The sequence below is a fragment of the Micropterus salmoides genome, unplaced genomic scaffold (assembly GCF_014851395.1).
Source record: "Micropterus salmoides isolate LMB-PRFRI ecotype aquatic unplaced genomic scaffold, ASM1485139v1 Ms_hic_scaffold_11, whole genome shotgun sequence".
In the NCBI taxonomy this organism is placed as follows: domain Eukaryota; kingdom Metazoa; phylum Chordata; class Actinopteri; order Centrarchiformes; family Centrarchidae; genus Micropterus; species Micropterus salmoides.
This window is the reverse complement of record NW_024040152.1, coordinates 27164114-27192040: the sequence shown is the minus strand read 5'-3', so window position 1 is coordinate 27192040 and position 27927 is coordinate 27164114. Positions and strand designations below refer to the sequence as shown.

Here is a 27927-nt window from a genome sequence, read left to right as displayed (position 1 = left end):
TTACATGCTTATATTATCTGCATTATATTTATTGATTCTGATTGTGAATTCGTAATTGCATAACCCAGAATATGATCATGGTGTCTTGGGATTTATTTGGCTAAATGTTTAAGGGAAATTGAAATGACGTAACTCATATCAGTTTTAGGCTTTCCGTTTATTTCCTCTTCTGATATCCTTTAACACTACTGCATACATTTTATTTGCAAGTCACATCACTCATCACTGATTGATCACTGCGTTCCATCACATCAATCCAGCAATTTTTTTATTTATTTATTGTTTAGCGCAGTAGCTTTCATTCACTTTCAGCTGATTTTACTCGCGCAGCCACCGGCTGCTTCCATCAGATGCAGTAGGTGAGATGGCTGAATGTGCAGCTTTATTTTTTTTTGTTTGCTTCATTAGAGACTTTAGTGCAGTTAAGTGACTTGTCCGACTCCTTTAGCTACATGTTTACTATGTTTTATTACCGTCTATTACACATTTGTGCGCACAGTGGTAAAGCAATATCCAATAATAATATTAAAGCAGCAAGCAGCGTTGGGCGGGGCCTCGCACGTGTACCGCGTCGAGGTGTGAGGCGGCCACGTTTTGTCAAAAACGGCTTACTTCCTGTTACGCTATTACGTTGAGTGAACGAAAACTCACAGATAGCACAACCTTTCATCGTCAATGCCTTTAGAAGGCACAGCAGAAATTTGAAGTCGATCGGACTAAATGCCTAGGAGAAGTTCTTTAAAGTACGGAGTGTGTAAATCATCCAAAAATGACCATAAAATTCAAAATGGCTGACTTCCTTTTGAGTTTAGGGTATGGGTTCTTGAGGCTTTTTTGTGTGTCTTGATGTGATACATGTCCCCTGAAAATTTTGTGCATGTAGGTTGAATGTGGCCGAGGGGCTAAAATACGTAACGTAAACCACTTCTGACATGTCTGCAAAGTTTGGTGAGTTTTCGAGTATGTTTAGGCCCCCAAAATTGAGCACGGTTCGTGCTCGGGCCCTAAAAAAAAAATCCTTTCAGTTTCAACAGGGACCTCACACGGTTCGTGCTCAGGCCCTTATTACACAGTGACTAACCTCAACCTGAACCAGACTGTGAGGATCTCTGCAGCCATAAACTAAACTGCCCCACCACACACACACACACACACGTAACCATGGCAACTGACCTTCCTCTTTGCTTAATTACCTCACATCAAAGGATATTCTCCTCTTCACACCCAGACGTGAATTGGTGAGAAACTCCAGATGCCGGAGAAAGGACACAGTCCACTTTGTGTGAACAAAGGAATACTGTCTCCTCAAAACTCAAAGCATTACCTTGTTTAATTAAATAATGTTTAAGTTACTAAACAGGTCTCTCCACGCCATTAGAGTAGTTATATTACTGTGCTGTTGCTATTGAAAAGAAGAATCCATATAAGTTAATTCCGCAGTGTTTTAATTTTCAGCAATGATTCCTGACATTTGTTTAAGTGATGTTTTTAACTAATGCTTTATTTCCAGCTCCTTCTGACCTCTTATACTTAGAAATGATATATAACCGAAATGTTATCCTGTGTTAAATAGTTAATTTCCCCAGCTCCTGAGCAAATGATTGTTTAAAGAAATAATCATTTGCTATCTTCAGTCTCCTCATGGAACCAGAGTTCCCCCAAGAGGACAAAACCATGCCATCGTTCTGAAATGCCGTTTTTAATGTATAATTGTCACTCTGTGTAATCTGATGCCATGTTTGTGTAACTTATACACATACTTATACTTATATTTTCCAAGTAAGAATGTGTAACAGCCAATATTATCCAGGAAGCTAGTTAAGTTCCTTTCATTTGATGTGATTCCTATGAAATGCTAACCTTTTAAGGTTTAACTACTGACAATTGTTTTCCTTTTTATCAAATGCTTAAAACTAAGAACGGTATAACCGTTTGACAATTAAGGTTTCATTGTGGGAAGATATTTGATTACAATACGCGCAAATAGGTTTTAGAATAGACATATTAAAAGTTAAAAGACAGTCTCTCGGAAAACCGGAAACAAGCCCTCAGGGGAACAAGGACTTCCCCCTGCAGGGGAACACTCCCCAACAAACAAAAGCAGCGACACGCGCTCGCTCCCTCTTTGCTCTTCTCTTGTTCGATCTTCCCTTGGACCTCGGCATGTGCTCAGCGTGCTCCGTCTCCCAGCAACGCCCTAAGAAGTCCGGCCTGGCCTGCCGCGAAGATTCCTTTGTTCTTTTCAAGACGCAAAGCGCCACAACTTCGGCTTTTCCCTCGTTTCCAGCAACTTACTTGCTTTTTATTTTGTTTTGTTTTGTTTGTTAGAAGTTATCAGACCATTAAGTCACACAATTTTAATTAAAGAACAACAAAGTTTGGTAAGCTTTATTCCGTCTAATTAACTTACACTGCTCCCACGTGGGCCCGTCTTGCCAGCAGTAACTCTGCACAGGCACCTCACCTCACCGATATCACTGATGCTCGGGAGATGGGTACCAATGATCTTCTGAGCAGTTTTAATCACCCGCTGCAGAGCCCCCCAGTCCTGGGCCGTGCACATCCCATGCCAGTTTGTGATGTTTCCAGTCAGGATGCTTTTTATTGCTCCTCTGTAAAAGCTGACAAGAAGTTGGCACGGGAATTTGGCCTTCTTAAGCTTCCTCAAGAAATACAGTCGTTCTCTGCACACCACTCTGCAGGATTATGAATTTCCTCCCAATATGAAGTCTCATCGTTGTTTGAAATCCAGCCAATGATGGTGGTGTCGTCTGTGAACTTCACAACAGAGTTCTCTCCATGTCGGAGGATGCAGTCGTGGTGTACAGCGTGAGGACTCTTCTCACATCTGCTGTGGATACTGACTGTGGCCGGTCATCTGGAGGAGGAGTAGACTTTACAGCTGACTCCTTCTTGAGGAGATCAAAGTGAGCATAAAAGGTGTTAAGTTCATCTGTTAACATCACTGTAAAAAAAATCTGTAATTTTAAAGTTCTATTCCTTTTTATTTCATTTTTATTTTTTTCCTGTATTTTTGAAATACGTGAAAATATCAAAAAATTGGAAAACATTTCTGTTATTTTAAAGAAAGTATTGGGTTTTTTGACTTAAACAAACTGTTACAATACATTCAGGAATTTCCCATATTTTCACAAATATTATTTTTATTATTTAAAAGAAAAAACTGTTAAAAATAAGTTTAATACTGTAAAAACATTTCTTCAACTTGGTACATTTAGTAACAGTTAACCGTAACAAAAAACATTTGTTCTGTAACTTGACATAGATTTTCTTGTTAATTAACAAATATGTCCTTTAATTATGGATATTTGAAAAATAGTAACATTGAATAAATGTTATTTTAATCAGTATATAGTGTCTACAAGTATTGTTAAACTGTCGAAACGCAGTTTTGATCATTGAAAACAGCCATAATTACTGTAATTTCACAGCTTTTGACTTTTATTATAATTCTTAGATTACAAGTTAGATTAACATAGTATATAACTGCCCCAAAGTGGTAAAATTACAGAAAGGTAATATTTAATTTATTGTTAAATGACAGGTGTTCACACCTTTTAATGGGGTTAAAAAAGAAAACTTATTTTAATGCCATTTTACAGATATTTGATTGAAGAGTCTTAGCTATAGGTGTATTACCAAAACCTAAAGTAAACATATTTAAATCCTGTTTTTTCATAATTAAAAATTACCACATGTTCACATTATTACACATATATCCATTTATCCTATAATAGAGACCAGAAACCCATTTTGAATAATCTTGTACTAGGGTCATTTATGGCAGTTTCAGACTTCCTTAAATTTAAAGTTTGAGCAAACTCAGACATTTATTCATTTAGCTGACGCTTTTATCTAAAGCAACTTACAATCGAGGTCGCACACCTTATTGGGTCAACATAAAGAATATTTTGGATACTGTTAGACACAGCTCCAAGATTAAAGTGCAATCTGAATGTAAAGTAATTAAAAAGTATTTCTTAAAATTCTGGCATTTTGCTTTCATAGGACTGTACAGAGACATGAAAGGCAAAGGAGAGGAGAGGTTTCAATATGATATTTTATGACTTTCTAAAGCCAGTTTTTGTATCTGGTAAATGTTGTTACGGCTGTATGTGTTTCTCTGTGCTGTGCATCCATTCCTTTTCTGTCCTCTAGTTCTGCCCCAGGAGTGCTACAGCTGATAGCTGAACTAGGTCCACCTGGCCTTGCACGGCAGTGCGCAACTGTGTGCACGGGAGTTGTGGAAGTCCAAAATTTCTAAATTAAGTTGGTATACAAAAAAGATGCAAATATATGCAAGTAGAAAGACAAGTGTGAATGTGAAGTTTTTCTTGGTAGTCCAAATGAATCCATTTGTTTGCAAGTTTTTGGTATGCAAGCCAAAAGTACATTTTCAGATTTGACTGACTTTGCACAACAACACCTCTGGATGACCTAAAGAAACCACTTGGGTTCTTAACTCAATTGGAAAACATAAACAACGGCAAACAAAATCAACAGTATATCTATCCAAGGTCTGCAAGACATTAAGTAAGTTTCCCTTAATAATTGGTATGGTGACCAAATTCTGGAAATGTGTTAGTCCATAGCCCTCTCCACAGAATTGGGGAAGAATTCAAGTCTGGTGGCTACATGGCTGCAAAAATGAGAGATCAGATAACCACTCCCCCCCCACCCCCCGCTCTTCCATTAAGTGTGAGCAATAAGGAAAAGGAAGATGATCTACACTAGCTTGCCGTTTCTTACATCCAGAAAGCTTGACGGCATTTGATTTACAATATAACTGCATTGATAAAAGGACTGTGTGATCTGACTGTATACACTATATTGCCAAAAGTATGGGGACACCCCTTCCGAATCATTGAATTCAGATGTTCCAATCACTTCCATGACCACAGTTGTATAAAATCAAGCACCTAGGCATGTGGACTGCTTCTACAAACATTTGTGAAAGAATGGGTTGCTATCAGGAGCTCAGGAAATTCAAGCTTGGTACCTGTGCAATAAGTCCATTTGTAAAATTTCCTTACTACTAAATATTTCAAGGTCAACTGTTAGAGGTATTATAACTAAGTGGAAGTGATTTGGAACAACAGAAACTTAGCCTTGAATGGGTAGGCAACATAAAATCACAATCCAAACGTTGTATGGCCTTCAGATTAGCTCTAGAACAGGGCATAGAGAGCTTCATGGAATGGGTTTCCATGGCCGAGCAGCTGCATCCGAGCTTTACATCACCAAGTGCATTGCAAAGTGTCGGATACATGGTGAAAAGCACGCCGCCATTAAACACTAGTGCAGTGGAGATGTGTTCTCTGGAGTGACGAATCACGCTTCTCTGTCTGGCACTCAGATGGATAAGTCTGGGTTTGGCGGTTGTCAAGAGAATGGTACTGGCCTGACTGCACTGTGCCAAGTGTGTAAAGTTTGGTGTGGGGGTGCTTTTCAGGGGTTGGGCTTGGCCCCTTAGTTCCAGTGAAAGGAACTGTTAATGCTTCAGCATACCAAAACATTTTGGACAATTTCATGCTCCCAGCTTTGTGGAAACAGTTTGGGAATGGCTCCTTCCTGTTCCAACATGACTGTGCACCACTGCACAAACCAAGGTCCATAAGATGGATAAGCGAGTTTGGTGTGGAGAACTTGACTGGTCTGCACAGTCCTGATCCCAACCCAATAGAACAACTTTGGGATGAATTAGAGCGAAGACTGCGAGCCAGGCCTTCTCATCCAACATCTGTCCCTGACCTCACAAATGCCCTACTAGAAGAATGGTCCAAAAGTCCAGTGAACACACACACACAGCTGATTACCAGTTTTAGAACAGTATTTTGACGTTTTTATTAAAGGAAAATCTAGTATTTGCGGGGGGGTTTTACTATATATATATTGATTACATTAACAAGATTTTTATGTGAAATTATTTAATAAAACTCAATTAAAAGCAGCACTCTAAATTTTAAGCCTGATTATTTGTATTATAGCAGTGTTCAACTATATTTAAAGGTAATTTAATTGTTTTTACAGGTGTATATGTTCTTAATTAAACAATAAAAGCCCCAAAAATTGCACAAGATTTTATGTAAAATTAAAGTTACAGACTGGAATATTACCGTATTTTTACGAGTGGGTTATTTACTGTTATTTTATGGTATTTTTCTGGTGCCCCAGCTGCCGGAATATTTCCGTTCTTTTACGAGTTGGTTGTTTACTGTTATTTTACGGTATTTTTCTGGCGCCCCAGCTGCCAGAATATTTCTGTTTTTTCACTTCTTTTTTTTTAACAGTGATGGCTTCACACATGATGGGGAAGCTCTTGCTTTTGTAGCCTGTGATGTTTTTGGTGGCCTGCCACATGTCTTTGGTGTTGTAGGTGTTGAGGTCTCTCTCAAGTCTCTGCTGATGTCTCCGCTTCGCCTCCATGATGCCAGCTTTCAGTCTCCCTCTGGCGGTGCTGTAAGCTTCTTTATCACCCGACCAAAAAGCTCTGGACAGAGCCCTCACCTCTCCATTCATCCAGGCCTTCTGATTGGGGAATAATTTTTATCGTTTAAGTGATCAACAAATCATCAACACGTTTGCTGATGCAGCCATGGAAGTGTTGTGCTGCTGCAGGGAGACGCGGAGCAAGCAAGAGGGAGAGAGAGAGAAGGCATCGGAACTCACCAAAGTCTCATCTTCAGACCTGATATTTGGTTGTTTTTTTCCAATAGATATATTTGTTTGACAGGGAAGCTGTGCGAAAACAGGAATAAGTAAGGGACAAAAGGGCACTTTCTCTTGTGGAAGACAAAGGGCAGGTGCTGAAGCCCCTTTTTATGTCTATGTGTGCAGGTGCTTGCATTCCAAGGTAATAAAAATATAAGGGTTCATTATGTAAGGTCTTTATACACCACTGAAAACATCGTTATGGATCTTATAGTGCATTTCTGTCAATAGATCCTCAGAAATATTACACACTGAACCTTTAAATGAAGAAAGAAGCTGTCAGGATGGTGACAGTTAGAAAAATAACCTGAAAAGTAAAGAGAGAAGGAAAGAGGGACAAAGGCAGAGGAGAGATTTCTTCTTCAGTAATGTGCTGCTTTGCTTTACAGGAGATTCGTTTTCTGTGGGGTTTTTTAGCATGAAATGTAATGTCACAGTAAATTTTCACACATGTTTCTTGCCGCCATAGTATGAAACTGGTGGCAGAATGTGCATTTCATTGCGCATGTACATAAAAAAACTCGGACAGGAGAGTATGTCTTTATCTCCTTTTTCCTAAAATCAACAATCAGCTCCTTAGTTTTGCTGACGTTGAGCAGTAGGTTGTTCTCTGCACACCACTCTGCAAGATTATGAATTTCCTACCAATATTAAGTCTCATCGTTGTTTGAAATCCGGTCGATGATGGTGATGTCGTCTGCAAACTTCACAACAGAGTTCTCTCTGTGTCGGGGGATGCAGTCGTTGGTGTACAGCGTGAACTGGAGGGGACTGAGCACACAGCCCTGGGGGGCTCCTGTCTTGAACACTAGAGTGGAGGAGGTGTGTCCGCCAATCCCAACTAACTGGGGTCTGTTCGTGAGGAAGTCCAGTATCCAGTTGTCTATTACAGATTAATGTCTCAGATAAGGCCCCTAAACATTGTTTTATATATTGACCAATGGAATTTGTTGTCATTGTTATTTTTGTTTTATAATCCAAATGTGTGCATTCATAGGTACCGTCAGATGTCAAGAGAATGACAGGTTAGAGGACATACGACATACCATTTTCAAGCCTAACCATCAACAGGTAGCACTGGCCACCTATAACATTATATCTGCTGCATTCTGCTCATTGGTCAAACAATCCTTCATTGTCCTATCTTGGGCTCCTTAACCCTCATTAACCCTGCCATCATTAAGTGTTAGATAGTTCAGATGGTAATAAGACGTGTGAAAGAGCTTAATACCTCCTCACCTCTGCCCTTTAATGAGGCATAACAGGATATAGGCTACAGGTTGTCCCTTCAATGGTAAAAATGATAAGCTGATTCTGACAATCAGAGGCGGTGACTCGCATTCAGAAAGTCCCCAGACATGTTCAATCAAGCCTGTGAAGCTGTGTTTCCTCCTACCCTCACTTCTCTGATAATTGTGTCACTGCTGCTGGTTATGCTATCTGCTTCTAACACATCGCTGTCACTGGTTGTCTTGATTTAAGTTTTGCTTCCACCACACCATGTGGTGGCTTATGTTCTAACTCTTATTTCCATGCCTGGTGAGGTCATCTCTTGGCTTGTGTATTAGCCATACCTCTGCAATATGTGCCTGGTGGGTCTGTGCAGTCTTTCCTGCAAAATAAAAGTGTTTTCAGTTTATTGTGAAGTTAAATGTTTACTGCAAATGCTGACAGGTCTGACAAAGTGGTACTTTAGGGGTATTAAAATGTAACTTTTGGATCAATACAAGTAAGATGACAAATAGCCTGCACTGTAAAATTACCAACCAAAGACACAAAGAGATAAGTATTACTCTTTTCCAGAAAATCTAAATATGCATCTCTGGTTGTCATCATACAGTCAAAGTATTCAAGTTTGCCTGTCATGTTTAATAGTTATGTGATCAAGTTAGTATATATGCTAGTGAAGTAACTTATCCTATTATGATGAAGCAGGGATATTGTACCATTTGTCAGTATAAAGTGGTATTGAAACACTTGTATATAGTCTATGACTGCATATAATGTCAGACAATGTCAATAAATGATAAATGTCTACAAATTTGATACAATTCAACATTAGATAAATAAATATGTGCTTACCTGATGTGGACTTGTGAGATGTGTGGGGTTCAGGAACGTTGATCCACCAAGCGATGGTCTCCCAGTCAACAATACTGCAATGACTTTTCAATCATATTTCCCGGTCAACTATAAATCCATGGTTTTTCAATAGCACGTCATTTCTGATCAACTATAAATAGATGATTTTTCAACAGTGTTGTTGTTACCCATTCAACTACAAACCAATCAATCAAGTATAATCAGGACAACTATAAATCAATGTTATTCCAATGTCACTCTCGTATATGGTTGTTTTTCGTCGGTAGTGCATTTATTTAGGGTTTATTTAGTTAACGTTACACTGGCTTTGAGAGTCTGCGCTGTCATTAATTTCATTGCACATTACATGGTTGTGCTCTGTAAGTGAAAAACAGGTTACAGAATTCCTTATAGCCATGCAATTTTACAAGCAGCCTGGATTGAACGCAGCAGGTGATATAATACTCATTATAACCACGAGTGACGTGAGACTTGACTTGGACTCTAGCTTAAAGACTTGAGACTTGACTTGGACTCTGGTTCAAAAACTTGTGAGCATCTCTGACATGAACAGACATAGTCTTCTTCTCTTTCTTGTTTTAACCCAATACAATTTTTTAGAAAGCAACACTCTCCTAGTAAATACATAATGTATGATATCAGAATCCTCAAAGCCATCACTTTTTTCTCCAGAAAGAAATCCTAAAGAATTATGAAGTGGAGAGACATTGAAAGACTAACATTTTCTACACCACTTACTTTCTGTTGGACAGAGCCTTTTTTACATCTTGTTTTAATGGGAGACCATTCCTGTCCCTTCTTCCAGTGGGCTCAAGGCCAGCTTTTACCATATTATCTGCATAATAAAGTCACATTAAACCTACTTTGATTCAAAGAGACAATAGCATATAGAACTTCCAAGGGGGTAATGTTATATGCACTCTATTTTTCTTGCACAGAAGACGCTTGTCAAGCTTTTTCTGCATAAGGATACATATGTTTATCACAATTAAGACTTATCTTACAGCTGGTCATGTGCTCTTGAGGTGTTTAAATTATGATGAGCATCACATTTTGTAATCCTGCCCTGGCTTTCATTAAATCACAGTGTGATGCTTTATGAATCATATGTGCATATGTTATTGGTCATGATATCCTTCTGTTCTTGCTCAGGCACACAATTTCTTCTTTTGCTCTCCAAACACTAATATGATTACTGGCCTCACTGTCTCTGCTGGTTCTATTGATTGCTGCCTCCCCTTGACCTTTCACTGAGCCATGGATGAGATATCAGGCAAAGAAGGGAGACATATTTATAAAATGGAATGCACTATCACTCGGCTAATCAAAGTGGGTACACTTTATCAGAGATGTTTCATTTAATTAGGCTCATGACACTCTCAGTAGGCTCAACTGTCCAAAAACCCACAGACAACTAAAATCGCTCTACCAGGACCCTGGATCTCAGGCTTATGTAATTCCAATGTTATTCCTGATCTCTGAACCAGTGGGGGCAGTTACCAACACAGCTTTTAATATCTGTGGTGTTTGTTGACCTTTAGCTCTCCAGTGCACCCAGACTTCTGTGTTTATTCAGCCGTTGCTTGATTGGGCTGCAACCAAGCAACACCTACGCCTGCCTTTAATGTGTAACTGGGGAAAAAAGAGAATAGTTTTTATTACAATAAACGTATTACGTTATAACGTACTATAGTAGATCAAATTCTTTAGGAGTCAGAGATTGTGGTCATGGTGTTTCTCATGAATTTTAATAGAGCGCTGTCACTGTTCATTTCCAGGTGCCACTCAGCTCTCCCTCAGTCAGTCTGAGGTTTGGGTATTTAAGCAATTCTGTCTTGACCCTACTGATCAGACATCTGCCTCTGCCCCATTACTGCAGCCCACAGAATAGGAGAAAATGGCACTCCTTGCCTGTTAGATAAAAACAGCGTGTCTCTTTGACACTCCAGGCATCAACACACTAAATGGAAAAGCTTGAAGTGCTCTGGGTATTATAGCAAATGTTTAAGGGGGGTATCAAACGCCTTATGGTACATCTGCAGCTCTGATGGATTTGAACTGACCTTAGTCTAACGTAATTCCAGACACACCTTGAACCCACAGTCTATTCAGAAAGCTGCAGCATGGTTTCTGTCAAAAGGTCATGTCACTGGCTACTTGACATCTGAGTATGTCTAATTGCATTTCAAGTCTCAACCATGTAGGTCCCTCCCATAGACTGCATAAACTATAACAAACTAGATTACATTGAAACTGAACATGTCTTCATCATCAGTTTTAAGGTCTTGTGTGACCTGAATCAATTTGAACTTTATGATGGATGGTGTCATTTTCAGTACAACCTTCACTTAAAAATTTCTGTCAAAGGGCAAATCTAGCAATGTATACATTCAGTGTCAGTTATTATATAAAAATAGTAACTGAGCTATTACTTAATGTCTGTAGCCTATATTCATTTTTATGTCAGATCCAAAAAAATATAGTTTATGTTAAATGTTATATGTTAAGTGCTTTCCAGTTCTTATTTTTTGTGCGTGTGTATATTTATATTATATAAAGTTAAAAATTTTGTGTTTATTATTATCATTATTGTAGTAGCAACTTTAGTAATAGTAGTAGCAGCAGCAGTAGTAGCAGCTGCTGCTGTAGTAGTAGTAGTAGTATCTAGGCACAGCAGCAGCTGAATGTTGTTGCGCGTTTCTTTTGTCCCACTGCAGCTCAATTCATGAACGCTGCATTCCTTGTGGTCACGTGATCAGCTCGCTGTCAAATCACGTCGTTCAAACGACGTGACGCAGAATATTCAAAGTTGGCAGCAACGTTTTTTTCTGGTCAGATACCCTAGTAACGTTAACACACAGTGTTTTCATCCGCAGCTGAAGCTTTTGAAAAGCTTAGAAAAGTTATATATATCCATGTTTTCATACGAGTGAAACGTTAAGTTACTGGAATGGAAGGTAAAGTTATCGGACCGGGTCCGTACAGGGCGACAAAGCTGGTGAGTCTGTTGATATTTGAACGTTGGCAAAGGCACATTTGTCAAATGTTATGTTGAAAAGCTTTATCATATAACCTTAACGTTACTAACCTTACAATTTAGCGTTAAAAGTTTGTTTCATGCATCTAGATACCGCAATGGAATTACATTACGTTGATCATTCATACTCATAACGTTACGTTGGTAGCTTAGTCGTAAGTTTAACGTTAACATTTCAGTGAAATGTGTTTTTTAAGTTCTCATCTGTCAACAAAAGTCTATTTATTGCGGAGAAAAGAGTCTTTAAGTGGGTTAACTTAAGTAACGTTATTATCAAAAACCTTTAAGTTGCAAATAAACTGTTATCAGCAGAATGCAGCAGCGTTATTTAGCATTTACAATCACCTACTTTACAAGAGTATACCTAGCTGTTTATATTGAGATTTATTGCTAGAAGGTATAAATGCTGATGTGTTCACTGTGTTGATGCCTATGGTTGATGCATGTGTGTATTGCCTGCCACGAACAGCACCTTTTTCATTCATGCAAAAGCATCATACACAACATACCATATTGTTACTGTCAGATGTCAACCTCAGATGAATGAATGACTGGTTTATTTCGGTTTACAAAAATACAAAGAATGACAATTTGTGTTAATATACAATTTACAAAAATCTTATATATGCTTACACCAATCCATTCACACAAAATTACTTGCAACATTTACGACCGAAAAAGGAATAGGCGAAGCCCAAGGCTTATATTTGCCTAACACTAAAATGCAATACAAAAGAAGCAATACAAAAGAAGAGGAAAAAACGATAACAAAATTAAATACATTTCTATATAAATTGTAATCCTTAATTATTATGTTCAAGGCTTTCTTGAATCTACACAGAGAGCTACACCGTTTCAACTCGTCACTAAGACCATTCTACAGTTTAACTCCCAAAACTGAAACACATCTGTATTTTATAATAGTTCTCACTTTACATGTTTCAAATATACACAATCCTCTTAAGTTAACACTCAATGTCTACAACCTTCAATGTGCATGAGTCTATAAATATTTGGTTAGTAGATTCACAGAAACCCGCTTTATTATTCTAATATCTCTTTTTTGTAGTTTAATTATAGTGTCTATATTTGTTTTATATGCATTTCCCCACACCTCAACACAATATGACATGTGGTATTATCAGTGAACAATACAATATATGCAAATGTTTTTCATTCAACAGACCCCTTATTTTATAGCTATAGATTTAGATAATTTATGTTTGATATATTGTATGTGTGGCTTCCAACAAAGTTGATGATCTATAATCACTCCCAAAAAATTTCAATTTCCACTCCATTTAAATTCAGTTTTATTTCACTGTTGGGCCTAACCCCACCAAACACTATAAATTTGGTTTTATTTTCATTAAGTGACAACATATTAATATCAAACCATTTTCATCATTTCCCTATGTACTGTTCTTAATAATTCTTTCATGTCATCTCTTGAAAAAAATAAATTTGTCATCTGCAAACATAACACATTTCATATTATTAGATACTGTACAAATATCATTTATATAGAGTATAAATAACTTTGGTCCCAGTACCGAACCTTGTGGAACATCACAGGTTACACTTCTCATCTGTGATTTTGTATCATTATTTTTACATATTGAACCCTATTGTACAAATAACTTTTTAACCAATGTTGTGTGACACCTCTTCCAATTTCTGCCGTAGCAAGGAATGATCACTTCTTTTATAAGTGACATATCAATAGTATTACCATCAGTAGACTTCTAATACATCACTCTCACAATCTCTACCAAGGAACATCGAATTACTGTCTTGAAATTTTTTGGCTTTTACTTACTTTACTTACTTCATAATCTTCCTCAGCTCTTTTGAAGATTCAGACCCGCCAGAGTGAGCAGCATTTGCTTCACTGTGTTTTGAAGACCTCGGTGTCGCCCAATTCTGTCTATTTCACTCTCAGCTTTTATCTGCTTCTCTCATTTTTCTCCTGCCCATCTGGATGCTTTGTGAGATCCGATAATTCAAAACCCCTGCACTCACTACCCATTTGTTGTGATACCTGTTGCTGAACTAGATATTAGAGTAGATATTGTTGTTTCAGACGAGACTATGAAATAAAGAACTTGCAGTGCGCAGGGCTGTATATTTTTGTCTGTCACCACTTTTTTACACTACAAAAACTTTCCAAAGAGTCTTCATAACATGAAGGCTCCTTTTCTCATGAACTTTCTGTTCATGAGAACAGGAAGTTATTAAATGCATACAATGCTGTTATCTGGGCTTATCAGATTATTAACTTCAGTGAAATATACTACAGTATACTACACTATATTGCAAAGGAGCACACACTAAATGTTCTACCTGTAACATAAAGCCTTTATTTATTATTTATTTTTTTAAACATTCCTCCACCATTTGTCATATTGTATGTCTTCCTATTATACAGTGGAATGAAACCATTCAGCTCTTCCGTGGAGGCATGCCACTGAGAAGGCACTGGGCACACTTCCGCTACTATGATTACAGTTTCGCAGGATCCGAGGCTGTGGATTATCTGCATGAACTGCTGAGGCGCAACGACAACTTTGGGCCCGAGGTAACTCGCTACCAGACTCTGCAGCTGCTCAGGAAATTCCTCAAGGCCCATGTCATAGAAGACATCAAGGGACGCCATGGGACAGAAGACTTTGAAGACAGTGGCCATCTATACAGGTAGCTGATTCACCAGAAAGAACTGTGTCGCTGCATCTTCACAGTTTGCCCTTTCTCCCTTTAGCTGACCTCAGTGCTCTTATCTTTTTCTTCAGGTTCCCCACACTGTCTCCCTTAAAGTCTTTTCCGACAAGGCCTCTGTTGAGAGACGGCAGTGACCTGCCCAGACTCATTCGATGGGATGACTATGAGGAATTGCCTCAGCGGGAAAACATTGCACCCCTCAAGTCTGCTGTCATGGTGAGCAAAAGACAGCGTTATGTGAGATCCTCCTGTGCTTCATTTGACTCCTGCTGTGCCAGAAGGGTGGAAGCATATGCAAATGTGAGAGAGAGCAAATGGCAAGATGAGATCATTTTAAGAGAGATCATTTATATTTTCCCTGTTTCAATTACCGCTGTGAGCTGTCATTTACATAATACACTGAAAAATTAAAAATGCTCAATGCATTGCAGTAAGAGAGCCCAACAACAGTACTCCTTTGAGTTTTCGGTATTTGTTCACACTGCTGTTCTTATTTGAACTCACTTCTAACTTGGGTTCCTTTTTTAGACTGTGTTGTGTTGGGCAGCATTGTATTGAAGGGTGTTTCTAATATTTTTTCCACCACATTTACATAAGCAACAACATACAAAGTACAGTCTAATTACCATAGAGATCATATCAACACATGTGACACGATGTAAACAATTTAATTTTTTGTGTTTTCACAAAAAAAAATTTCTTACATAAACATTTTCTTTGATTGCATTTTAAGACGTTTTCTTTCATGTCTCCATTCCTTTTTGATCAGAGCTCAGATTTATGGAATAAAAGGCACAGTGTGGCTATTGGAGATGTGCATGAATGCAAGCTCATACGAAGGAAGGAGATAACTCCAAAACAAGTGGACCACATCTGGAAATCCATGACCATTGCGCAGTATGTAACCCTTTTACATACTAAACACCAGATCACACATTTATGATGTTAGCAACATACTCAGACAATCATGGATATTTGTCTTCTACAAGCAGCCAAACCTATGTATTAAGCTGTTAGCCGAGTAGTGTTGGGTCTGATTTTATTTTAGTTGGTAACAGCATTTTATTGAACTCCGTTTGCTGAGTCTTTATCTGAGCTCTTAAAAAATTCCCAAGTTGGAGATGTTTCCGTGATTTCTCATGTCATTAGCTGCATATTAAAGTGTTTAATACCATGTTCTAGATATTTGATGCCAAGTCTGTTGTTTTAGCTTACAGAGAGTGTTGGGCCTAATATCATTGGATGGAGTTTTAAACCCAGCGCGTGTGAACGGCAAGCACATCGTTCACAATGTGTTCAGCGTTAATAAGACGGGCATAGTCATATTGGAGAACAAAGCTGGTATGATGCATTGATTCAGAATTGGACAAACAATTGTTTTGCTGCAACAAACAACAATATTGTGACTCACCTATCTCCTTTTGCATCTCCAGAGGACATGCCATATTGGGTGGTATCAGCAATGAAATGCCTTGCCAATTGTAAGTATAGATTCTGAAAAATTTTAATTTTAAAAAACATCATCACCATTCGCTTTGGGACTTGGACTACAGTCTTATTGCATGCATTCAACATTAACCATGGTCAACTGTGTATATATCTGTTTTGTACTTTGTGTGAAGCACAAAAAACTGCATTTGTCTTCTTTCTCAGGGCCTAATGGCAATGAAACCAAACAGCCGGTGTACCCGGGTTTCGAGAGAGATGTTCTGAGGACAGTAGGAGATTACTTTCAGAGACTCAAAGAACCCCTGCTGACTTTCAATCTATATGAAGTCTTTGTCAACATTCTCAGTGAGTGCGTCAACATGTGGCTCCACTACTGATATATGTGCACTGCTACAGATAAACCCCTGCTGGTGTTCATTTTGTCTAGGCTGTATGTTTGCCCTCAGGAGCTGGGCTCATCTCTCCATGTCTCTGAAGGTCTGCTGCAGGAGCAGGAGGTAGCCACTGAGGCTCTTCAAGTCAGCAGTCTCTTACTGCCGCCACCCAACCGAAGACGCCTCCAGCTTTTACTGCGTCTCATGGCCCGTGTCTGCCAGAATCACTACCTGCCTCCACTCAATGACGCCATTAGTACCCGCACACTGGTACACATTCCCAGTATTTATTTGCTACATATCTCTGTGCTACTTCTCTGCTTGACTGAGGTCAAATAAGAGTATGAAATCCCACAAATCAGCATGATACACAGTGTAATAACAAACGATCATAAATATGATAGTCCTGCAGTTAATACTACCTTTTTATAAAGCTTGTAAGATAAAACATTTTTATATTTTGTAAGGGAGGGTTTTTTGCCATAGCTAGTTGTTTGGAGAGACAGTCTCTAAGGGGACAAGAGGTAGAAACATGTATGCCTAGAGATGCTGTGGGAAATAGTGTTTGTCCAGAATCTTCCCATCTCTCACATTTCTTATAATGTGAAATTTATCAACACGGATGTATTTGGAAACAACCCCTGCAATGTGTATACACTAATTGCGTAATGCTTGCTACAGTATTGGTTATACAAATATAGAATATTAATGAAAACCAAAGTTAACAATTGCCAGTGCTGTTATCTTTGAACAACTGAGCAAATCAGTCATCATTCAGTGCTAATGTTGATGAACACACCAATTAGTTTAATTACCATGTATGATCAGAAGGCAAAGCTACTTAAGAGCTCATTTGTGTAGCCCGCCCACAAATTAGATAGAGGTTCAAAGATTGAATGTGCACACTCACATCATTGTAATCATTATATTTTTCACCTTCTATTTCAATACATTTGGTATAACTATGGATAAAATGAAAATGGTTGAGTATGGTGGTAGAAAACACCACATGGTCACATGCCACAACAGCTTCAGGCTCCCCTCTCCACATAATTATACATTAGAAAACACTATCTAGGGAATACTATAGGGCACACTCCTCTAGAGGAAGATACTTTATAAAATACTCCTTTCACATCATAAACAGAAGATGTTACAAGTAAAGTCACTGAAAACCAAAGGCAGGTGTCGGAAAAATGCTGTAAAGTAAGAGTGCTTTCAAAAATATAAACATTAATTAATACATGATATTTATCTAATAAAATCCAAACTGAATGAACAAAAGAAAAATCTAAATCAAATCAGTATTTAGTGTGACCACCCAATTACCTTCAAAACAGCATTAATTCTTCTAGGTACACTTGTACATTGTTTTTAAAGGAACTGGGAACAGGTAGGTTGTACTAGGGTTGGGCCGATAGACGATGCCATCGTCCATTGGCGAGGGATGACAGATGGTCGCTGGTTGAGCAGGCATTGTGATTGTAATTGTAATTGTTATTGACACAGCCTATCAAACAACCGAAACTAACATCTGCACCCTTTGTGTTCACTGCTGCTTTACTTGGTCCGTGCTTGTAAAACTTCCACCGCAACTTGTAATGTCATAGGCTACCATGTTTTTAACCGAATAAAGTCTGTGCAAGTGAACACACATAAGACGACTGCTATCCCAATGCCATCGCCCATCCCAATGTTTCAATGTAGACATCGTCCTATGGAAATTTTTTAGACATCGCCCAACCCTAGGTTGGCCCAACCATCTTGGAGAACTACCCACAGGTCTTCTGTGGATTTAGGCAGCCTCAGTTGCTTCTCTCTGTTCATGTAATCCCAGACAGACTCGATGATGTTAGGATCAGGGCTCTGTGGGGGCTATACCATCACTTCCAGGACTCCTTCTTCTTTATGCTGACGATAGTACTTAATGATTTTCACTGTATGTTTGGGGTTGTTGTCATGCTTAGGGCTTCACGATTTAGAGAAAAGGTCATATTGCGATTATTGTCAATAATATTGTGATTTGCGATCCATCCAGAGCACTTGCTGCCATTTTTCTGCACCCCAGATCCTGTGGGGTTTTTTTTGGCAACCTATACGTCTATGGTCCTCAGTGTTGCCCGTTTATTTGTGCTTCTTCAAAAGAGCTTGGACAGCACATCTGAAAAACCCTGTCTATGTTGAACTTTCTCCAGAGACCTCGCTGATGCAGTATAACTACCTTGTGTCTTGTTGTTGCCATGGTGTATAGGGGTGGGAATCTCTGGGCACCTCACGATTCGATTTGATTACGATTCAGAGGGCTGCGATGTAATTTATAAAACGATTATCGACGCATCGTGATGCATAATTTTTTTTCTATACAGGATCTCTAGATAATTACTAAGCTGTGCTGTTTTGAAGGCAAAGGGTGGTCACACCAAATAATGCTTTGATTTAGATTCTTCTGTACACTCACCTTGTATTTTGTTAAGTGATACATATAATCTTTTAATCTTTTTTAAAGAATTCTTCCATTGCAGCATTTTTTTTTTTTTTTTTTAAAGCATTTGCACAGTACTGTATATTGAGCGTTTTTGCTCATCAAGAATAGTTAGTCTATAGCTGTGGTCTAGCAAAAACTGAATATGGTGTTTGAGCATGGAGGTTCATTCTTGACCATCACATTTCTGTGATAAAAACTTGAAAGCCAGGGTTTACTTAATAAGCTATTCCCAAAGCTTTCACCTGTGAACCAAGTCCTGTACTTAGGTCAAGAGATGACACTTGAACTTCCACTGAAGTTCCACTTGCTGAAGAAGGAAGTGAACCTTGAGTTTAGAATTTTTATCCCTTAACATTATACAGTATTATAACAGTATTTGTTGCAGATATGTTGTATTAGATTGTATTTTATAGGTCTTAGAAATATAGAACCATACGATTTGAACTTAGTTTCAATTCGTAGCATCCAGAACATGCACATATAATCATACATAATTTTTTTGTTAACAGCTCAGATGATTTGGTACTATAGATTTTTGCTAAGCTGTCTAGATAATACTTCCAGGCTCAAAACAATCCCAGTATGCAACACTGCATGCATACAAAACTCATATATTTAAAGGGGCAATTACTTATAAATAAATAAATATAATAATATTATTATTTTATAAATAAATACGTATAGTTGGTGTAAAGTGTGGCTTGCAGTTAGTTTCTAATTCATCTCGGGTTATGGTCTCTTGTTGTGTCCAGATGGTGCAGATGTTCTCACACTGCGTTCTGGGCTCAGTAGATGAGATGGACTTGGATGAGCTGCTTGCCACCAAACTGGTGACCTTCATGATGGAACACCACAACACCATCTTCCAAGTTCCGTCCAAGCTGCGCCGCCAGGTTGAGGAGCACCTGTCCCACCTCAGAAGAGTTCAAGTCAGTATATATTCTGCAGCTGCAATTCAATAATGAATAAATGAATTGAACAGTGACTGCGTTAAGAGGTCTGCGTAGGTGGACCAGTACGGCTGCTTTTTTGCGTTACAGTCATGTGCACCCATTTTCTGCAGCAGCTGCCCCTTCATACAGTCCACGTGTACCAAGCCATATCTGTGCATCATTTGTGCCAGATTGGTTCCATCATATTGCCAAGCACTAAGTGTGGAAAAGTGGTACAGTCACTGGTAAATTTTGATATTCATTAAAGCCACATAAAATTGGGAAATTACCTTGTTATGTTAATGTGAGTGGAAAACACAGAAGTGGAGGAGGTAGGGGCAGCCGTTTAGTAGCATTATTGCAGTAGGGCCCTATGATTTCCGCAATGCAGAAAACACGGACAGAATCACGGAACTTGATGATAAAAATTGATTCAACTGTAAAACGCGGAATATTGTGGAATCTGCCAAAATGTGGATGCAATTTATAAAAATCATGGGTATCCATAGCATTAAAAATGTTTTTCACAGAATTTAAGCTAATTGAAAAGAAAAAACTACACTGCTATGTGTTGGTGTCATTTACAAGCACTGCTTCTGTCCTCTGCTCTGTGTGTTTCACAAAGGGTGAGGCTCAGTGCCTCCACACTCCCGTCATATTGGAAAGAGTCAGTGCACTAACAAGAGCTCATCACTTCAACTAACTGTCAGAAGTGCAGCCAAATCAGCAGATGCCAGACGCAAGCTTGTTGATATTTCATTAAAATATCTGAATTGGCATCTGAATGAAATATTTCATAAAAAATGAAAAAGCTATGTCCGGTCAAGCTTTGTAAACAAGGAGGAGCTTTCCCACATGAGAGTAGCCTTATAGTCACTTATTACCTTGTGTTCGAGCAGCATAGAGGCTGTCCTGCACAAGAACTGTGGGAAGAAGTTACCAGTAGTCAAGTACTAACCATAAATAATTGCACATACATTTGAATATTTCTATATGCATATTTGCATGATACATCAAATTCATTGATATTGATTACATTTTTAATACTTTCTTACTGAATTGAGTTGCAATTTTATTCACCCACCACATAATCACAAACTCTTTTTGATGACTAAATGTGCTTAAAACACAGAATTTAGAAATGAAAACAGATTGCGATTAATTATCAATTGCGCTTAAAATTGAATAATGAATTCTAAAGTAGTGTATTGCGCAATTTTAATTTAAATGTACTGCTACATACTCAAAAGTGTAATAACTTGTGGTTTGCATACACTTTAAACAAATAAGGTGCGTATGTTCACTCTCACAGACTTCACTCGGTTAAAAACTTGAAATGATGTTACAAGTCACGGTGGATATTTTACAAGCACAGACCAGGTAACATTAAAGCAGCATTGAACGCAGGGTGTGTGTGTATATGTATGTATGTATGTATGTGTATATATATATATATATGAACGCCTCTAGTCACAGAGGCAATTAAGATTAAATAAAGAGGCAATTAAATGTAGTTTAAACAGCAATGTTATTAAATGAAAGTGGTATTACTAATCCAAATTAAATATTTAATTAAGGTGAAGCCTGATGTTTCTGTATCTAGTTTTAATGAGTTGCTATGGGAAACAACACAAAAGTCTGAAACAAGGCCACAATCCACTTTTTTTTTTTTTTTTTTAATTCACTGTTAGTCCCCAGTGCTTCAGGTAAATCTGTTTTTTTTTTTTTTTATGTAACCTGTATGCAACTATATTGTAACCTTATAGGAGTAGCAAAAATCTCAAAGACTTTCATTTAAATAAATGTCTGTTAAGTCACCTATGAATGAGGTAAGACAATGGTGATTGAGCCTATGGCCCACTAATGAAAGCCTTTGCATTTGCAGTATTATGAACTGGCTGTTTGTGGTGACATTCCCTGAAAGAATGAAACTGAAATTTGCTACTGCTGCAGCTTCACATTTAAAGCATATTTACTCATGAAACAGGAGTTGACTTTTAATATGAACAGGAAATGCGGTGCGTTTGTCAGTGAGATTAGCGCCAACTGCTACTGCTCATCAAAAATGCGTTTACACAACGGTTTGACAGCGGATTAGTTTATAATATTGAAGGGAGTAATGGAACAAGAAGAAGCGGCCACAATGAGCTGTTAGCTAAAGAGCTACAGGCTCCACACCTTCAACTTCTCAGCAAGGTAACCAACTCCTTTCACTGTGCCCTGCTGTTCGCAGACTCGAGCCGTTTGCAGCATAAATTCAGGTTTCAGGTGCAGCCAATTGTTTCCTTCATGGAGTGGAGTTTTATTTTATTCCTCTGTGCACAGTGTATTCATATTGATGTGTTCGTGTGTTTTCTTTTGGCAGGCATGTAGGACACAGACTGTATCGTTTGGCCTACAAACAAAGGCCTGATTGATTTTATCTTACTTACAGTCTACTTATTCATAATGATGCAGCAAATGAACTCTTTTACGGGTCAATTTCTTTATTCAAAAAAAAACAGGAGAGCAAATATCCAGAATATGATAGTTATTGTCACACCAGTGTATCCCTATATATGTATATTAATCCAACATTTCCTTTGTGTCTTCCATCAGATCAAATACGCAGGTTCAGATACAGACTTCAGCGCATCACCTGCTTTTTGTAAACAGATCAGCAGGGTGGAGTCTGAGGAGCAGAAAGTGATAGGAACCCAGACCCCCCTACAGGAGCTGCTGGAAGGCCTAATTGCAGATAAAGAACTCCCTGCCAAGGACAAGAGAAAAAGGCTTAAACAGGTATTGCTAAACTATTTGAAAAGGATACGTGTTGAAAGAGAAATGTCATTACATGTAGCTTTTGTAGGTGTCTCTTTAGAAGTCTTGATGGGGAAGTACAACAAAATACCGTAAAATGGAAGCGTGAGCCATTTATGTCCAAAGTTTTGTATTTTAGTTTCAGTCCGTAAAGATCCAGATCCCCAAACAATGTCTGTATGTCTTTGGTGTGCACATACTATACAGTAATGATGCATTTCCTCCCCTTTTCAGTTCCAGAGGTCGTACCCAGAAGTCTACCACAAACGATTTCCCACTGAGGAAAGCAAAGCTGCTGTCATACCTGAGAAAGACTCACGACTCAAACCTCAACGCATGTTCTTCAACCTCAAGAAACCCTTCCAGCCCTTTCAGAGGAGCTGGAGTTTTAGAGCATGATCTTCATCATCTGCACTTCAGGCTGTATATACTACTCAACCTCAGTGTCATGAGACAAGGAACAGTGTGGCTGTAATGGTGCTCAGGCCACAATGTTGACCACTAGAAAACTACAAACAATAGATATAGAGAATATATTTTCACTTATTGTGTTGCTAACAAACTTGAACAAAATATAGGAAATTGAGATCCAATGCTGAAAGAACCACTGATGTTTCTTAAAATTAACTTTAATAGTTGTTCAAAATTTGTGGATTGGGAAATGTTTCTACTAAGGTACTGCATGCTAGAAAGTTCTACTAAGCAGTTGACTGACATTGCCACTACTGTCATCTAAATTGAATGAAATGCATTTCAAAAGTATTAATGGTTTATTAGGTGATAACATTAAAGATTGTTAAAAGTTAATTTCTTAAACCTAAAGCATTTCTATTGATATAGTATTGTACTGATAAATAAGTATTCGGATGCATTTCTGTTGTTAAGGTAGGCTATTTGGCCTTCAATCACATTATGTCATGAGCTAAAGACACAAAGATACATATCATCGTCATGATCCCTTTTCGATGTGGAATACTTGTTACGGTTAATCTAGGCAATGAAGGGCCTAATCTAAAAATATATATGTTTGTTTTTGTCAGTGAAAGAGTTAGTTAATGTCTATGAACATATCATGGGTTTGCTCGGATAGGGAGCGTATGTGCTGTGTTACATAAGTGAAAAGCTCTATGCGAGTTTCAGCTGAACTAATGAGGGAAAGTCTACAAGGCCTGGGTGACACTTACAGATTCAATTTAAAGTAAAAAGTGTACAACTACTTCTTTTTTCATATTGATAATCCTAAAAACGAGGCAAAAGGAAACATTTCACATGGTATAAACTGTCACATCCCTTCTCTCTAAACCCTCCCTACACCTTACTTGATGGCTTCTACTGTATGTGCACTCTTGAAACATCTCATTTCATGTTTTTATTTGTTGGTTTTATTCTGTATATAAGAACTGTTTTCTTGATTGGTACATATTTCCATGTCTCAAACACTCTTCTGTCACTGTTTCAATGTATTTTGTCATTTTCTATTACTTGCTGCTCTGTCAATCAATCAGGTTGTTTTTCACTTAACAAGACTTAAAATTGTTTTTATTTTTATAATGATTAAGTGCTGATATTTCTTTATTCTTATAAATGCTCTTGAACAAACGTAATAACGCTGGAATAACTGTTACACTTGAATTGCTGCTCTGTGCTGGAAGAAATTGAATTGATGTTGCTGATTTTCCTAAAAAAAAATACTAATTGGCAAATGTAATGTTTTGTTGTCCTCCTTTGTTTTATAGGTCGTTGCATATGAGAGATGATTTGATATATTACACAGGGAAACATTGGTATGATGTAACCTAAACATAAATGTAATAGAAATGCTTCCTCCAGTTTAGGATTGGGAGCTGAATTTGGTGTAATTTCCTGTGCATCATCACCTACTGCAGGGTTTTAATAATAACAAATACTTATGCACATTACTTTGAAAACTTAACTCTTATTTATGTAACATTTTGAATAAATAAGTTTAATCAATTGTCATTCCATTATGGCACTGAAACTTTCTGTACTTTTTCCTGAATGGAATGACAGTTAAAATGGTTTAATAGTACAGCATCCTTAATCATCGTAATAAAGAAGGAACCTACAAAAAGGAACACACCATAGCCTACACAACTTTTAACAGATCTTTCTTTCTGTAAAAAACACAGCATTTCCCTATAAATAAGCAATGTACTTATGAGAATGAATGAGATACAGTATAAGTTTTATAGCGCTCTCTGCCCTTATCCATCTTCTCTTCCATCTTATCCCTTGCTGTATGCACACATGAAAAGCTTTTAACTGATGGTAATCCTACAGATAATAGAACATATTATCTGCAGGGTGCTTGAGTGACAGTGAGAAGTTTAGTTGTGACTGGGGGGAGCAATCTTTTTGTGTGACACAGCAAAAGAGTTGCAAGTCAGCAGCTGACACCTGATTTCAGTTTCAGGTACAGTTAACACTTCCACCAGCGATCTGCGATGATTTAGTGTTGTGCAACTCTGTAACATTTTTTATGTAGTGATAGCATCTTCCTGTGGCACAAGTTGACAATTCTAGAGAAAATTGGCGCAGGCGGTCATTCATCTCAGTGCTCAGGCATACACTGTTTTTTAGCCTGTGACTTCTTTTGAAATTTCAATTTCTCTGTAAAGCAGGAGACACAACTCGTATATACATGAGGCGTTTCAGCTGGGTTTTTCAGCCTGTTTCATGCACATCTGACGTAACAGGTAGTTCAGAATCTAATCAACACAGTAGTGTACACAGGGCATGAAATTTTATTTTGGGCTTCAAGTATATTTTCTTCTGTTATTACTTAAATGTATTAAGCTCTGAGTGCTTCAAAAATACCAGTGAACGACACAGTTCTGTGTAAACATTGTGTAAGAGTCTACAGACACGCTAGCAGCTCTGTGTGCTTTGAGCTAAATGCTAACATTAGCATGCTATACACTAAAAACAATGTGCTTCACTCTTTATATTTCATTGTGACTGTACCTTGTGATTACATGTGACAAATAATCTTGATTTATGTTACTTTACTATGTAAGCATGCTAACATTTGCTAGTTAGCACCAAACAAAAACAACAGTGGAGGCTGATATGAATGTAATTAGTTTTGCAGGTATTTAATTGTAAACCAAAGCATTGGACAAATGAAAATTCTGACCTGATGGTAGCTCAAGATAGAGAGCAACAGGATCACCAAAGTTGTTACAATTTGTACTGAGAGAGACAGGACTGTGGCAATCAATCAAGTACAGCAGTTGTCAAGATATTTCACTAAAAAACATAAATGTCAACCATGGTTGTGTGAGGTGGCTACCTAAAGCCAGTTGGCCATCCTTCTGGTAAATGCCTCACTAGATAAGTGAAGATTTTGACTTTATGGTGGCGCTTGATGAAAGTTAAGAGGATCACTTAAGTCAGTAGGATTCATTGCGAACCATGGATATCTGAAATTTGAGTGTTCTTACAGCCTCATTCACTTGCATCTTCATATGTTTGTGACTTCACATCGTAAAGCCCTGGGATTAGCACTAACTTTTGATTTTTGATTCACAACAACTCCAATGCATTTTTGCACCAATTTGCATCCTCCAAGGCAAATGTACGTCCTTTCATGTTCACACATGTCTTTGTGGTGACCTGATGGCAATCATGCCTCTGCTCTGTTTAACATGAACAAAGGCTTTCACAAGACAAAACACAGAGCTAGCGGTTGGCCCACGGTTGGTAGTGGCAGAGGGCAGACTGCTGTTAGCTGGGAGTTAAGAAGGCTGCTGTCATCCTTTGCACCTATCCAGAGGTAGCAATCAACTCGAATGGACCAATCCCAGGTGCTCACCTTTTTACCATTACATAAAGGCACGCACTCAGACACTGAGAGCAGAACTGACATCACAAGACAAATGACAGCTATGATCCAGGGTCATAACTGTAACTATCACCTAATTATTGCACAAATCAGTTAATCTTGTAATATGAAAAACTTTAAATTGTGACATGGCTCTAATGAATGGCGGCATCGTCTGTGGTCCCAATGCTTCAGGTTTTATCAGTGCATTAATATTCCAGCCTGTGTGCCTGCAGATAGTACAGTAGGTGTTCTTATTCAGGGTGTTTAGGAATAGCTGATGTCTCAGCAGTGGTGTGGAGAAGAGGGAATTAACTTCATCATCAGGGACCTCTTCAGCCTTTGTAGCCACGAGGGCAAAACCTGGCCTGAATACAAAGTAGCCAATTTGCTTGTCAAGCATCAGGATTGCATAGCTGGCATTAGGTGCAGCCTTAAACTCAGTTCATGGTTAAAATATCTGATCTTTAAGTGTTGCTGACAGGGTCTCTTATGCAAAGTAAGCCAAATTGACAGACAACTTTCTGCTATTGTCCCCCTCCCACAGTGGTTCCAGGTCCTGTACTTAAGGTTAAAGCTGGGGCCCTCACTGTATATGCAAATCGTTCTTCCATAATGGTTCGTGTAGGTTTTCTCTGAGTGCTGAAGCAGACACTCAGATGCAGACTGGCTTGTCAATAGGGCACTTACTGCTGATTCTGTGAAGAGAGGAAATTAAGCTAAACATTTTACATGCATGCATTTCTTCACTTCTGAGGCTGTCATCACATGTGCCCATATCAATTTTTTTGGTGTTATGTGTTAGTGAGTCCGCCCATGCACTCTAGTTAAGAGAGCATGCTGTTTCCCAATGCTTTTCTGGGAATAGACATGTAGTGGTGGTAATTGGTTTTTCACTCTGGACCTGAAAGCAATGCAACACAGGGAGAAGGAAAAACCTGTTTTATGTGTAATATTTCCCCACTATCAAGTGCAGAAATATGTATTTAAAAAATGTAATATTGGTGGCCGGTTTTCTTAGCTCTGCCAACACCAATTTGTTGGATTTGTTTTTGCCAGCAGACACACAATGTTTTTAAGTTAAATTCACTGATCCTGAAATTAAGAAATAAATGTATCTTAATAGAGTCTGATTTTTACACACTGAGCACTAACCATGTCTTCACTAATCATGCATCAGCCATTATTACAAGAGCACAAACATTCACAGCATGATGCTCATTGTTCTGCAGTAGCACTGATTTTCTACGACTACTGAATGCACCATATGCTACTATTAATCATGAGCAAAGAACTATACAAACACAAAGGTGAGGAAAGTCAGGAAGAGAATAAATCAATTTTTAATAATGTCTGTGGTAAACACAGCTTGCTTTTAATTTAGCAGGCAGCTTGAGTGCAAGTAAGCACACTGTAGAAGCTGATATGAGACAGGTGACATTTTCAATCAGTAC

The 27927-nt window shown here is 38.2% G+C and overlaps 1 protein-coding gene across 1 annotated transcript; it reads left to right on the top strand.

The window, feature by feature from the left end:
* Positions 1–11668: 11668 nt before the first annotated feature.
* depdc1b (DEP domain containing 1B) lies at positions 11669–24347 on the top strand. Its single transcript, XM_038712059.1, has 11 exons — positions 11669–11833; positions 14301–14566; positions 14662–14806; positions 15360–15487; positions 15801–15931; positions 16024–16071; positions 16244–16384; positions 16517–16683; positions 19651–19827; positions 22429–22611; positions 22864–24347. Exons 1-11 carry the CDS (start codon positions 11786–11788, stop codon positions 23026–23028), a joined length of 1599 nt encoding a protein of 532 aa, XP_038567987.1. The 5' UTR covers positions 11669–11785; the 3' UTR covers positions 23029–24347.
* The last annotated feature ends 3580 nt before the right edge of the window (positions 24348–27927 follow it).